Source organism: Denticeps clupeoides, chromosome 15 (genome assembly GCF_900700375.1).
Source record: "Denticeps clupeoides chromosome 15, fDenClu1.1, whole genome shotgun sequence".
In the NCBI taxonomy this organism is placed as follows: domain Eukaryota; kingdom Metazoa; phylum Chordata; class Actinopteri; order Clupeiformes; family Denticipitidae; genus Denticeps; species Denticeps clupeoides.
Genome location: NC_041721.1, coordinates 6,490,598 through 6,502,728, shown reverse-complemented (window position 1 = coordinate 6,502,728; position 12,131 = coordinate 6,490,598). Strand labels below are relative to the sequence as shown.

At 45.2% G+C, this 12,131-nt stretch overlaps 1 protein-coding gene across 3 annotated transcripts in view; it reads left to right on the top strand.

The window, feature by feature from the left end:
* Positions 1–398: 398 nt before the first annotated feature.
* The window catches only part of anks1b (ankyrin repeat and sterile alpha motif domain containing 1B), a 155,540-nt gene continuing 143,807 nt past the window's right edge, over positions 399–12,131 (top strand). For 2 of the 3 annotated variants that reach the window (XM_028955382.1, XM_028955381.1), the window contains exon 1: positions 399–919. In XM_028955382.1, the coding sequence (XP_028811215.1) occupies positions 789–919 (131 nt within the window). In that variant the 5' untranslated portion in view covers positions 399–788. The remainder of the gene's footprint in view (positions 920–12,131) is intronic. The other variant, XM_028955383.1, reaches the window with a different exon arrangement.

Sequence of the window (12,131 nt, the reverse complement as noted above, 5' to 3'; positions counted from 1 at the left end):
TTCAAATAAACCCATTAATATGTTATCAGCTCCGACATTTTGTGGAGTCTACAACACGTTTGGAGAGGCCTAGATCTGGTTTGGTTCGATATGAGCCCCTTTAGGTCCCTATTTACCTCAGGTCGCGTCCCGAAGTGAGGGAGTCAATTGAGGCCCCAAAACACCCCGAAACCGGAGAGAAACGCAGACTGACTGTATCTCCTGTCGCCGGAACCAAAGCCTTTTTTATGTCTTCTGCAGCGTGCTTTTTGTTGTTGGTTTTTTTTTTCAGCTGGACCACGGCGCTCTTCACGCCCGCGTTGCCGGAGGTGCCTGGGTTACGAGCACGCAGCGTGCGTGCGCGCACACGCGCCTCGGAGCCCCCCGCGACTTGATGACATTGATAACGGGGGGGGGGGCGTCCTGTCAGAGAGAGGAGCGAGGACGGAGGACGAACGACGCCAGAAAAATATAAAAATCTGTATGTCTATATGTCACACGACAAATGAAACCGTCCCTCCGCCAGACCCCCGTGTCCACGCCCCGCGGAGCCTCGACTCCCACCGCCAGAGAGAGAGAGAGAGAGAAGTGAACTGCGGAACCCGGGTTCCGATCGGCCCCTGGACCGGTGTGGACGCGGCGCTGGATGCGACGCAGCCTCCCTCCCTCCCTCCGTCCGTCCCTGCGTCCGCCCCCCCCCGATCCCGTCCGCTCCGCGCAGCTCTCCCGCTCTGTAGCCGTTCCGGCGATGATCCTCCACTGACCGAACCGCTCGCCCGGGCTCCGCGATCCGGATTAACTTGCTCGAAATGGGGAAAGAACAGGAACTACTGGACGCCGCTCGAACCGGGAACGTCGCGTTAGTGGAGAAACTACTGAGCGGCAAAAAGGGATTATTGGGCTCCGGTTCCGGATCGATACCGCTCCCCAGTTTACTGAGGTAGGTGCACCAGCGGCGCTGTCACATAGACAAAGATCCATTTCAGCCAGCGTCCCGGGTCCGGTACCGGTACACCGACACCGACGATGCCCACACACAGCCTGCGCCGTGGAGAACACACCCACACAAGGCAAGCCTGACCACCTCACCCCACCTATCTCCAACTTGAGATGTACCGCTCCGGCCAGGACCGGGTCACGGTAAGGACCTGAGAGGGGTCACGTGACCCGTACAAACCACAGCCTGTGATGAGCCGCTCAGATAACTAACAGGATTGAGGGACTGGGCAGTTGGTCCACGGTTTAATTGCCGTGGGACCCTCGTCTTAAAACTTCACTCCCGCCCGCCCGTCCTGGATGAACTCGAGGTGGTTGTGTGGCTTCTCTGCGGAGGAGATCCAGGCGGACCCAGAGCCACGTTTCTCAGCTGCCCGCGGTCTCGGTTTCGCAGCGGCGGGATGGACGTGTGCCGTTGCCGGAGCCAGCAGATGGGGGAGGGGGTCGCTGGGAATGGCACGGCTCCCCGTCTGCACGAGTACAGGAGAGGGAGGAAGCCCCAGCGTCGCCTCCTGCTCCTCCTCCTTCTCCTCGTCCTCCTCTCGCGGCGTGGAGCTGCGAGTGGAGCCCGCCGTTGTGCCTTCAGTGCACAAAAGAGCCTTTCTGGTGGAAACGCAGCTGCGCTGGCCGAGGGTAGAGCCTCGGCTGCTCAGGAGCCCCTCTTATTTCCTTACCCTATGTCCCAACTCTTCTCGCCAGCCATTGTTATGAGCGTGTGTGGCCCTTTGTTCGGTAGCTCCACACCGTCGTCCTGTTCTCCAGAAACTTTTCTTCGGCGCTGGGTGGTCCGTCCTTACCTTCCAGAAGCCCCATTTCTCCTGCCAAACAGTTCCTTTTCGCTGTAAGGGACGGGCAAGTTGCCTTGGGATCTGTGTTCCCTACAAGTCTGAGGGCAAAGGTCAAAAGCCAGAGGAATGTTCCACCCCAAATTCTTCTTATGTCTTACGAAGACATACGAAGACAAAGCTTCCTCATTTCAAATCGGAAACACACTGTGACACGAATTATAAATGAATACCTGCATGTACGTATGGTCTCTGCTGGGCCTCAATAAGTCTTTAAAATTCTGTAATGCCATTTACACGTAGGGCATAAACGTCAGTGCGTATTTAAAAGTGCTGTATGTGGGCTTGATGTTGTACAGATGTGGCACGCTGTATTAAAAATGACAAACAAGGTGGAACTGAGAACTGATATTAACTGTACGGCCCACCCAGATTAAAGGCTGTGGTTTTTATGGACTTGAAGAAACCAGGTCATGTGACCTCTCAGGTCCTTACTGTTACCTAGTCCTGCCTCCTGGCCAGAATAAAAGGCTGGAGCTGGAAATCTTAAGTGGGGTGAGGTGGTCAGGCCTGCCTTGTGTGAGTTTAAAATTCTGTAATGCCTTAAAAATGGGGCTTTTACATAGGTTTTAAATAATTCACACGTAGGACGTAAACGTCAATGTGTATTCAAAACTGTATGTGGGGTTGATGTTGTACAGATGTGGCACACTGTAATAAAATTACAAGGTGGAACTGAGAACTGATATTAACTGTACAGACCACCCCGAGTTTGTACCGGTATGATCAGGCGGGACTGTTTTCAGAGAAACGCGCCACACTGTGTGGTTCGCAGAGGTATGTTAATTTGATTTTATAGCGCGAGCAAGTTTAGTGAGTCGTGGTTTGAGAACGAAGCGTTTATTGGTTGACCGAAACCAGTTAAACACTATGAAATGAGGACACTGAAGTAAAATACTAGGTAAAACGTCCCACCCAGTATCCACACAACCACGGATACACACACACACACACACAGCCACCAGTCTTATTCATGGTCTTAAAATGGTCTGAAAAAGGTCTTTTAAAAAAGTCTTGAATTTTAAATAACAAATTGAAATTGTAACACAATTGTAAATTGTAACACATTCTGCTGATTTCATGTCACTCTGGATACGGGCATCTTCTAAATGCCATAAATGTAAATGTAACTCGTCGTGTTACAAACGAAAGTGGAACCAATAAGGACAATTTTGTCTCTTGTTTCCTTTTATAAAGAGACCTTCTGTAAATCAGCGGTTTGTCCCCACGTCTGCACCTCCCTGTCCCTCTGCGGATGTGACATGTCGCGGTTTTGTATGCCTCTGCATGAACACCTCTCAGGCCAGCGATTGCGAGCGGGAAGAGGCGGTGCTCTGGCCGTGTGCGGATTGGCGCACGAGGGCGGCAATCACCGCGGCCCGTAAAAATAGCACAGTGGCTCGCGTGATAAGAGTCGCAGGAATCCTGGCAACTCTTTCCTCCACAAAAAACCTGCTAAGTTTAACTCAGACGCCAAATGCAGCTTATTTTGGCCTGGCAGCAAGGCGGTCTGCCTCGGGCCGCGTCCTAAATGCTGTGTCATGTTGTACAATTGCAGCTCTATACATAATTATGGGTGAGTGTTTGGTATTAGTGTGCACTACCGCATTATATTACATAGTCCAGAATTAGTGCATTCTGCCCATTATAAGCCACTTTTGTGTGGATTTTGTCACTAAATGTTGCCACATACAATACAGGCCAAAAGTTTGGACACACCTTCTCATTCAATGTGTTTTCTTTATCTTCATGATCATTTACGTTGGTAGATTCTCACTGAAGGCATCAAAACTATGAATGAACACATGTGGAGTTATGTACTTAACACAAAGTGGAGACCTGGACTCCACAGTCACCGGACCTGAACCCAATCCAGATGGTTTGGGGTGAGCTGGACCGCAGAGTGAAGGCAAAGGCGCCAACAAGTGCTAAACACCTCTGGGAACTCCTTCAAGACTGTTGGAAAAGCATTTCAGGTGACGACCTCTTGAAGCTCATCGAGAGAATGCCAAGAGTGTTCAAAGCAGATATCAGAGCAAAGAAACTGGAATATAAAACATGTTTTCAGTTATTTCACCTTTTTTTGTTAAGTACATAATGTGTTCATGTGTTCATTCATAGTTTTGATGCCTTCAGTGAGAATCTACCAACGTAAATGGTCATGAAAATAAAGAAAACACATTGAATGTGAAGGTGTGTCTGAACGTTAGGCCTGTGGTGTATATACACAAATACACAGTATACACATAGACTTCTTAATTACCATTTAGTGCTACCAGGGCTTGATATTGTGGTGTGAGGTGAAGTGTCTTCAAGATACATTGTTTAGTCCATTTATGTAAATCCTGATGACACCTTACCCTGACAAATAAGCAAATAAGCCTCGTGCTCCCCCGGGGTAGCAGTGGTACATTTTTGGACTGTGGTCTAGCTGTGTTGGTGCAGCTCTGAGGGTGATAACTGATGAAGTAAGATACTTGCTGTGTTCCCATAGTAGAAGAAGAACCCGGCGAACAGACTTGTGATTTATTTCGCTTTCTTTTAGCAGAACGAGCGCGTTTCCCCTGAGCTTTATTTCGTCTGTAAAACGAAGCGCCTCTCCCCATTACTCTCTCCCCCACCGTCTGACCTAGTGTGGTACAGTAATGGATTACGAGCTCCCAAAAGCTGTTGTTTCGGGGTTATTGCTGTAGACAATTCTTCATTCATACTCACAAGGAGACCCAGAGTTGAAAAAGCACAACGTGAAGGCCTTATGGCCTACGCTGATCTGATGTACTGGGATTTTCTTATGATAGCATCTTTAGTCCAGGACTAACCTTAACCCCTGTCCAAATATTCGGTTTGATTCAGTGCTATAACACAAACCCACCTAGGCTTTTCTATTTGTTATATGTGTGTGGAGACCTTGTGGTTAGTTAAGCTTTTGTAGACAGTCTTGTTGCTGGATATGTATCAGTGAAGTGAAACAATGCACCGTTTGCGTTGTCATAATTCAGATGGAATGCTAAGAACAGAGAACAAAATTGTTTAACGGACATCTCGTGGGACATATGACTTTCGTTCCATCAATGTTCACACTTCCGAAGATCTGCTGAGGCTCTGGCACACACGTAATAAATTTTAAAATTATTTTTAAATAAAAGTAGCATTATCTGAGCACTATAGTCCAATCAGTGTACAGTATTATATTCTATTAGCATGTCTGAGATATATTATGGTATTAGGGCAAAATTCTCCATCTCCCTGCTGTGGTTTTCTGTGAGCATGGACATCGCCAAGGTTTACCTTACAACCCTTTTAAGGCTACTAGTTATTATTATGGCTACTGTATATGTAGAAGAGCTCATGTTCATGGGTGCATGTTCATTTCTTTGTGAAATGACATAGTGACACAACGAGATGTGTCCTCTGCTTTTAACCATCACCCTTGATGAGCAGCTGGCAGCCATGACAGGCGCCCGCGGAGCAGTGTGTGGGGACGGTGCTTTGCTCAGTGGCACCTTGGCGGATCGGGATTCGAACCGGCAAGCTTCTGATTACTGGGCCACCACTGCGCCTTGTTGTCATGATCTAGCTTTAAGCTAAACGTAAATTGTGTTTCTCCTCTCAGATATTGGATTGTGTGGTCATTTGAATACTCCAGTGGGCTCTGGTGCATTTTCAATAGTTTATTCCTGAACGCAGTACATGCATAGCAATCTTCGGAGAGAATGATACTTGCATAAAAATAATTGTGTGCCTGAGAAGCACCCCACTCATAACAGGAGTCCATCTACCTTTGACTGTTTGGTTAAAGACAGCGATGTTAGAAATGTTTCCTTTATATTTCTAACCAGCAAATTAGGAAGTTATTGTTATTTACATGAATGTTTTTCATATTTGCTCTGAATTTGAATGAAATAAGTGAAAGTTTATATTTTGATATTACTAATTAGAGGTGGGAATAGATTAATTTTCTTAATCTATATTAATTCCAAGATTACAGTGAGATTAATCTAGATTAATCTAGATTCTATATTAATCTACATTAATCTACATTAAAATGGCTCATTTGGATTCTGTCGAAGGCATTCAGAATATGTGTGCTACCCAAATAATGACTAAAAGTAAGTCATTGAGAATGGTTTCCCAAGCCAGGTTGCGCATTAGACCAGGGGCTCATCTCCCGTTTCCAAAATGCATCACAAACTGCTTGAGAAAGCTGTTCTACTATGATAATTGGTGATGAAAATAAATTATGTTCAATAAGATGTACTTGTGTTTACCAACTGTTTATTCAGTTAAATAGCAGCATCCATGTTACCACGTCACGTTTGATGTGGTCATTTCACAGTTGGAAGACTCGTTCTCGCCCCCTACAGTGCAATTCGGCTAGGTATACATCCGCGCTAAAATATCAAAGTGAAAGTTATCATAGTGTAGCGGTTCTTCTTCTGCGTTGTGTAACTTTTTGATTTCGTTTCTTGAAGCACAAATGATGAACTGACACCCAAGAGATTTTCTGTGCTAAGTGTATTCTGTACAAAAAGCAAGATCGCGCCAGAACATCGCGTCACATATCGCGTCTTTCTGCACCTCTCTCTACAATATACAGTATTAAAAAAACATTCACAAAATAACACACATGCAAACTATTCCTAATATGTACATACATTAAAATGAAAGAAATAACTTTTTGCACACAAACCCCACGCACCTCTCACAGCTCACGCCATGTGTTCAAGAGACCTGAACCGGGTCTCAAAAACAAAATAAAAGTCTTTAGGAAATAAGAAACTAAAAGACACAAGAAAGAAGAAATATACTTATAAATCTAGTGTAACCATTTAACTCCGGCACAATAGCTTGCGTAGTATAGACCCAGCTCCCAACCCAACTTTGTGAATAGATTAACGGTGATATTTTTTTTATTGCCCAATAAGATTCTCACGTTAACACAGCACGTTAACGACGATAACGGCCCACCACTACTAATAATGTATGAGAAGAAACACCATTTTCATTATTTTAATATTTATTAACCAAAAAATTTTGACAATGACAGGGATATCCAATAATAACAAAAATGGACAATGTCAGTAGCATTCAGTCTCTGCTTCAACTGGTCCCAGACGTGTTCTATGGGGTTCAGGTCAGGGGGCATTGATGGCCAAACCATATGAGGCACTCCAACTTCCTGAAATTGAGCTGTGACGATGGCCACGATGTGGTCCATCAACAGAAAGTTGGGGGTGTGCTGGCAGAATTGGGGGATGATGATGGGTTCTTTGATGTCTCTGAGGTAAAAAGTCAACGTCAAAGTCAACTTTATAGTCATCTCACTATATACAAGTACACAGGGAGACAAGATTGCGACGATTTGGAGATTCACAGTGTGCAAAAAGACAGTGCAAATGGCATAACACACAACACCAAAACATGACAAGGGACATTGTGCACTGACCCATAAAATAGTGCAGGTTGAGACAAACTAGGCTGACAAGTATCAGCAATGAGTGTATGTGGTATATGATATGCTATAACAATAATGGTAGTGGTAGTGATATGACATTATATGAGTACCGTGCAGTGACTGAGCCATGTATAATAATCAAATCTGTTTTGCACTGACTGGTGATGTCTGCCCAGACTGTCGCACCTTCTCCACCATGGGGACCATGTTGACCTCGGCGTATCACACACCTTGCCCTCTCCACGATGTCTGACTGCATAGGTCCTTAGGCACTGGTCATCATTGCGGTCTGTCACTCGTGGGGCTCCAGTCCTGTCATGAAGTCTGCCAGTAGTTCTGTGTCTTGATGCAAGTCTGCTGATGACACTTTGAGACACACCAAGTTCACGAGCAAAATCTGACCGCCTGCCACCGACCCGAAGGGGCACCATGGCCAGGTGACGCTGCTCATCCGTTAAGTGACGTTGTGTGTTCATGACTGTTTGAATGATGAACTTGGAATAACTTTCTGACAATGCCAGCTTTTTATACCCACAGAATGTTGAAATTGTCTCTTGGTATTGGCGTCATTATAAGGCACACCTGTACACGATGAGACCACTACACTACAAAAGACATGGAAAACAATGAGTTGTGTCTATCAAGGCTGATTCTCTGGAAAATGGAGCCAAAATGCTAAATGTTTTCTGAAATATTAGCACTTTTACTTTCACCCTGGAGCAACTTAGGTCTTAGCAACCTGTGTCTCCTGGTTCATAGGCGAGTGTGTTGCCCACTAGGCTACTACCACCCCCACATGTCACACTTGTTCATAGTTCTGACCACTAGTTATGGGGAGAATAGTCCAAATCAGGGAGCTTTTGCTGTGATGGCAGCATTGCACACTCTTGGATAATCTCCATCACCTTAAATTGAAGGTTTATACTGAACTTCTTATCAGTCACTCTTTAGTCCAGAGTTAATGAGCGTCTCATCAAGCAGTGAAGAAGGTAAAAACATACTTCGCTTTGTCACACTCAGTGGTTTACTTCTAAATAACACAACAATTTTTTTTATCCAGTTTATATAGCAATGAGCTCATCTGTAGGTTTGTGAGAAGAGGAGACTGAGCTGACAAGCTGGAATCTTAAGATAATGCAATTATTGTTTAAAACACCCGCTGAACTTAAGTTCAGGAAGTATATACAGCACAGGCCAAAGAGGAGTTCCCAGAGGTGTTTAGTGTTTGTTTGCCCCTTTGCCTTCACTCTGTAGTCCAGCTCACCCCAAACCATCTGGATTGGGTTCAGGTCCGGTGACTGTGGAGGTCAGGTCTCCACTTTTTGTTAAGTACATAACTCCACATGTGTTCATTCATAGTTTTGATACCTTCAGTGAGAATCTACTAATGTAAATGGTCAAGAAAATAAAGAAAACACATTGAATGTGTGTCCAAACTTTTGGCCTGTACTGTACATCAGTACAGGCAGCAGTGAATGCTATAAATGCTATAGACAGATAGATGGTTACTATTTATAATTTGATAATATGTGACTAATAATATTGTCTGAGGGTAGTGGTGTCGGTCACAGTAGTATGATGTTTTATAGTCAGACTGAAGTGGTGTGCTGTGGGTCAAGTAGGAAGCTCTAAATATTTTACATGGGATGGGTATATAGTTTGTATGGAGTGGTTTCTGAGGGTAACCATCTCAGTCTAGTGGTATACTGGGCGCTGTGGTATAATCACAGTCACCAGATGGAGGAGTATTCTGAATTTGCTGCTGTGCTCTGTGTGCTCTATATTGCAATAATGCATATTTAAGACTATGACTAAAAGGTTTACTCCACATGGTTTATTCTCTCTAGATGGTTAAAGTTTTTTTTTAAATTGGTAGGAAGATGGTGGACGAGAGGTGACTGGAGTGGAGAGAAAAATCTGCTGTCCCCCCCTGCAGATAAATTCAGTCGCTTTTTTAAAAAAATGCAATGGTAGTAAATTCATTTTGAACCATATCTCCATTCTTTACCATCAGCAATGCCAGTGGACTTGATGGTTCCTGTGCCTTAACGCATTTTGCTGCAGGAACTGGCTTGGCCTTTCCCATTAATTAACTGCTGATTAAAAAGCCAGTTGTGGAAACACGCTCACGCTGCAACTCTCCAGATGCCGAGCTGCCATTTCCTGATCTTTCCAGATATGAGCATCAAGTCCTCCAGAGAGTGTGAAATAGGTAGCAGGTGGAGGCACAGATAACTGTTTTGTCACGCTTGGCTTTTTGAATCTATCGCCGGAGCGGAGGCAGGTCCCGTTTGGAAGGGAAGCTTTTCTTCCCCTTCAGCCTTGTTAAACGGCCGTGCAGAGGGAAGGCCACATTGCCCCCCTCCTGCTTCAAATCCTGATAGCTGCAGCACAATTTCCCATTTCAGCAAGGCCCACTGAGGTTTATGAACTTAGATTTCCTGGTGTAAACACATTAACTGTGTCATCAGAATGGTACGAAGGCATTTCTGTTCTGCTTTGTGTTAAGTGCTGTCAGCCAGCAGACCACTAAAGGCCGAAATATACTTGCTGTTAACGACGTGCGTATATACATACGTACGTACGGCCGCAGTCTGTATCCTGCCTTCTGTGCATCGTTTTGTACTCAGAAATTGAAAGAACTTATACGGAGATGCAATACCTGCGGAATTTTGCACCCAACAGTCAAGATGTCCACGTATTAATATGCAGGTATTCATTCATGAACACTGACCCCTGGTGGTAAGGAGTACACACTACAGATTGCGATGCACAGTACGGACGCAAGTAAATCAGCACAAACGTTAACAATGAAACTGTGTATGGATACTCATACGTAGCTCACAGCAATTATATATTACACACTTTTGCGTTGTTTTCTCGTATAAATGTTAAACACAGAGGAATATTCATAGAGTTTCTTTGTCGTGTAGCCTTTTCAGATTATAAGGTCAGAATGCTGCTGTGAATACAAACCTCGTGAAAAGAATGTAGTTTTGTCACAAGTGCAGATTGTGCACCATTTGTCCATCCTAGTCTACCTGTGCATAGACTACAACAGTTGTAATCAATATAGACAATTAAAATGGATTATTAAAATAGTTACCAACTAATTTACTAATTGTTGTTGTTTACATCATCTAGTTGTGGTTTCATTGTTGTTCTCCATTTCCATGTTTGTATGAAATAGTGCATTACCAGTAAAGATGGTTTGTCGGCAAGTCGTCAAGCAGTGTTTTTTTTACCTTGGTCAGACAAGATGGTCAGACATCTTACTAAACACCTAATGGTGTGTGAGTGACCCCTCCCAGTAGCTGTACCCTGCCGAAGCTGTCGATCATTTTATGTGAAGTGACTGTCATTGTTAAAAACAGCACAGCACACGGTGTGCACAACGAAACGTGTCCTCTTAGTGAGCAGTGGGCAGCCATGACAGGCGCCCGGGGAGCAGTGTGTGGGGATGGTGCTTTGCTCAGCGACACCTCAGTGGCACCTTGGCGTTTCAGGATTCGAACCGGCGACCTTCCGATCGGTCCCTTTTCTTACCCGCTAGGCCACCACTGCCGATCTGCAGTATTATTCAGCACGGTGATGTGTGCGGGGGAGGGGGAAGCTTTGGCGGATGATGCGGGGGACCTGGCCACTTATTTTTTATTTGCACCAAAATGGTTAAATTGACAGATTAATCTTGAATCAAAATCATCATTAGTTAATCCAAATACCACAGTATCCTAGGACTCACGTTGTCTCTTATAGTATTTTCTGGATCGTGTCAGCTTCTAAACCAAACATGCAGGTTGATTATCAGCTTATAGCTTAAGGCAATCAGCAAAGATAATGCATATTCAGCAAGTAGCTGAAAGGTTGCACTTGGTCGAGAGGGTCTGTAAATGAGACTTTTCATCAGTCGCTGAAGTGACCTGCGCATTTCATGAGCACTTTTGTCGGCCTGCACGCCCAGATGTTCAGTCGATGTTAATTCCCTTCACAGAGTGCCTCACTGACAGTGAACAGTCACGTCTGGGTGAGGAAGCCTGGTCCATAACCTTTTTTTTTTTTGGTTTTATTTTGGCAGAATACCAGTGATAAGCTCTGCGCTCCTATGCCGACAGCGAAGTCAGTTTAAATGGCTGAAAAGGTAGATTCCGGACCCGGTGCATTATGATTGGCTGACTGACCTGTACGTTTGAATTTGGGATCAGTGAAGACAAAAGGGGAGGCATGATCATCTGAACCCACGCAGCGTGAGAATGTGCAACTTTGCTCTGTTGCTGGCCCAGTCCTCAGGCGCGGAGGGCTCCAGATGAGCGATGAGTGTCTAACTCTTGCACTGACACTATCGCGTGCACGCAGGAGCACGTTTGAGAGTGAAGCCGGGCGCCGGGCCGATGCATGCCGGGTTGTCTGTGAAGTGATTAAGTGCTTGCTCTCCCTGCCCTGCTCCGGTGGGGGAGGCCCGATCGAACCCGGACACTCTGTTTACAGTCCCATTAGAGCCCAGTCGGGGGAGGGCTGCCAGGACTCTGAGCCAATCCATTCTGTCCCATAATTCTGTTAGCTTCTGCCTGTATGACAGTCTGTCTGTCGGCCTGTCTTTTCATTAGTGTGCTTAGTCTACAAGCTTTACATCAGGGGTCTCAAACTCGAGGCCCACGGACCAGTTGCTGCCCGTTGGATGATATTTTGTGGCCAGCAGGATGATATAAAAGTTTAATGTTAATGTGGCTCATGGGTTTTATATGATTTTTTTTTTTTTTATTCAGCGAATGCTGAAAGTTGACGCCTATATGAATGCCACTCTCCGAGCAGATGATTTGTTATCATGATGAATCTGCAAATTAACGATCAGACTGACG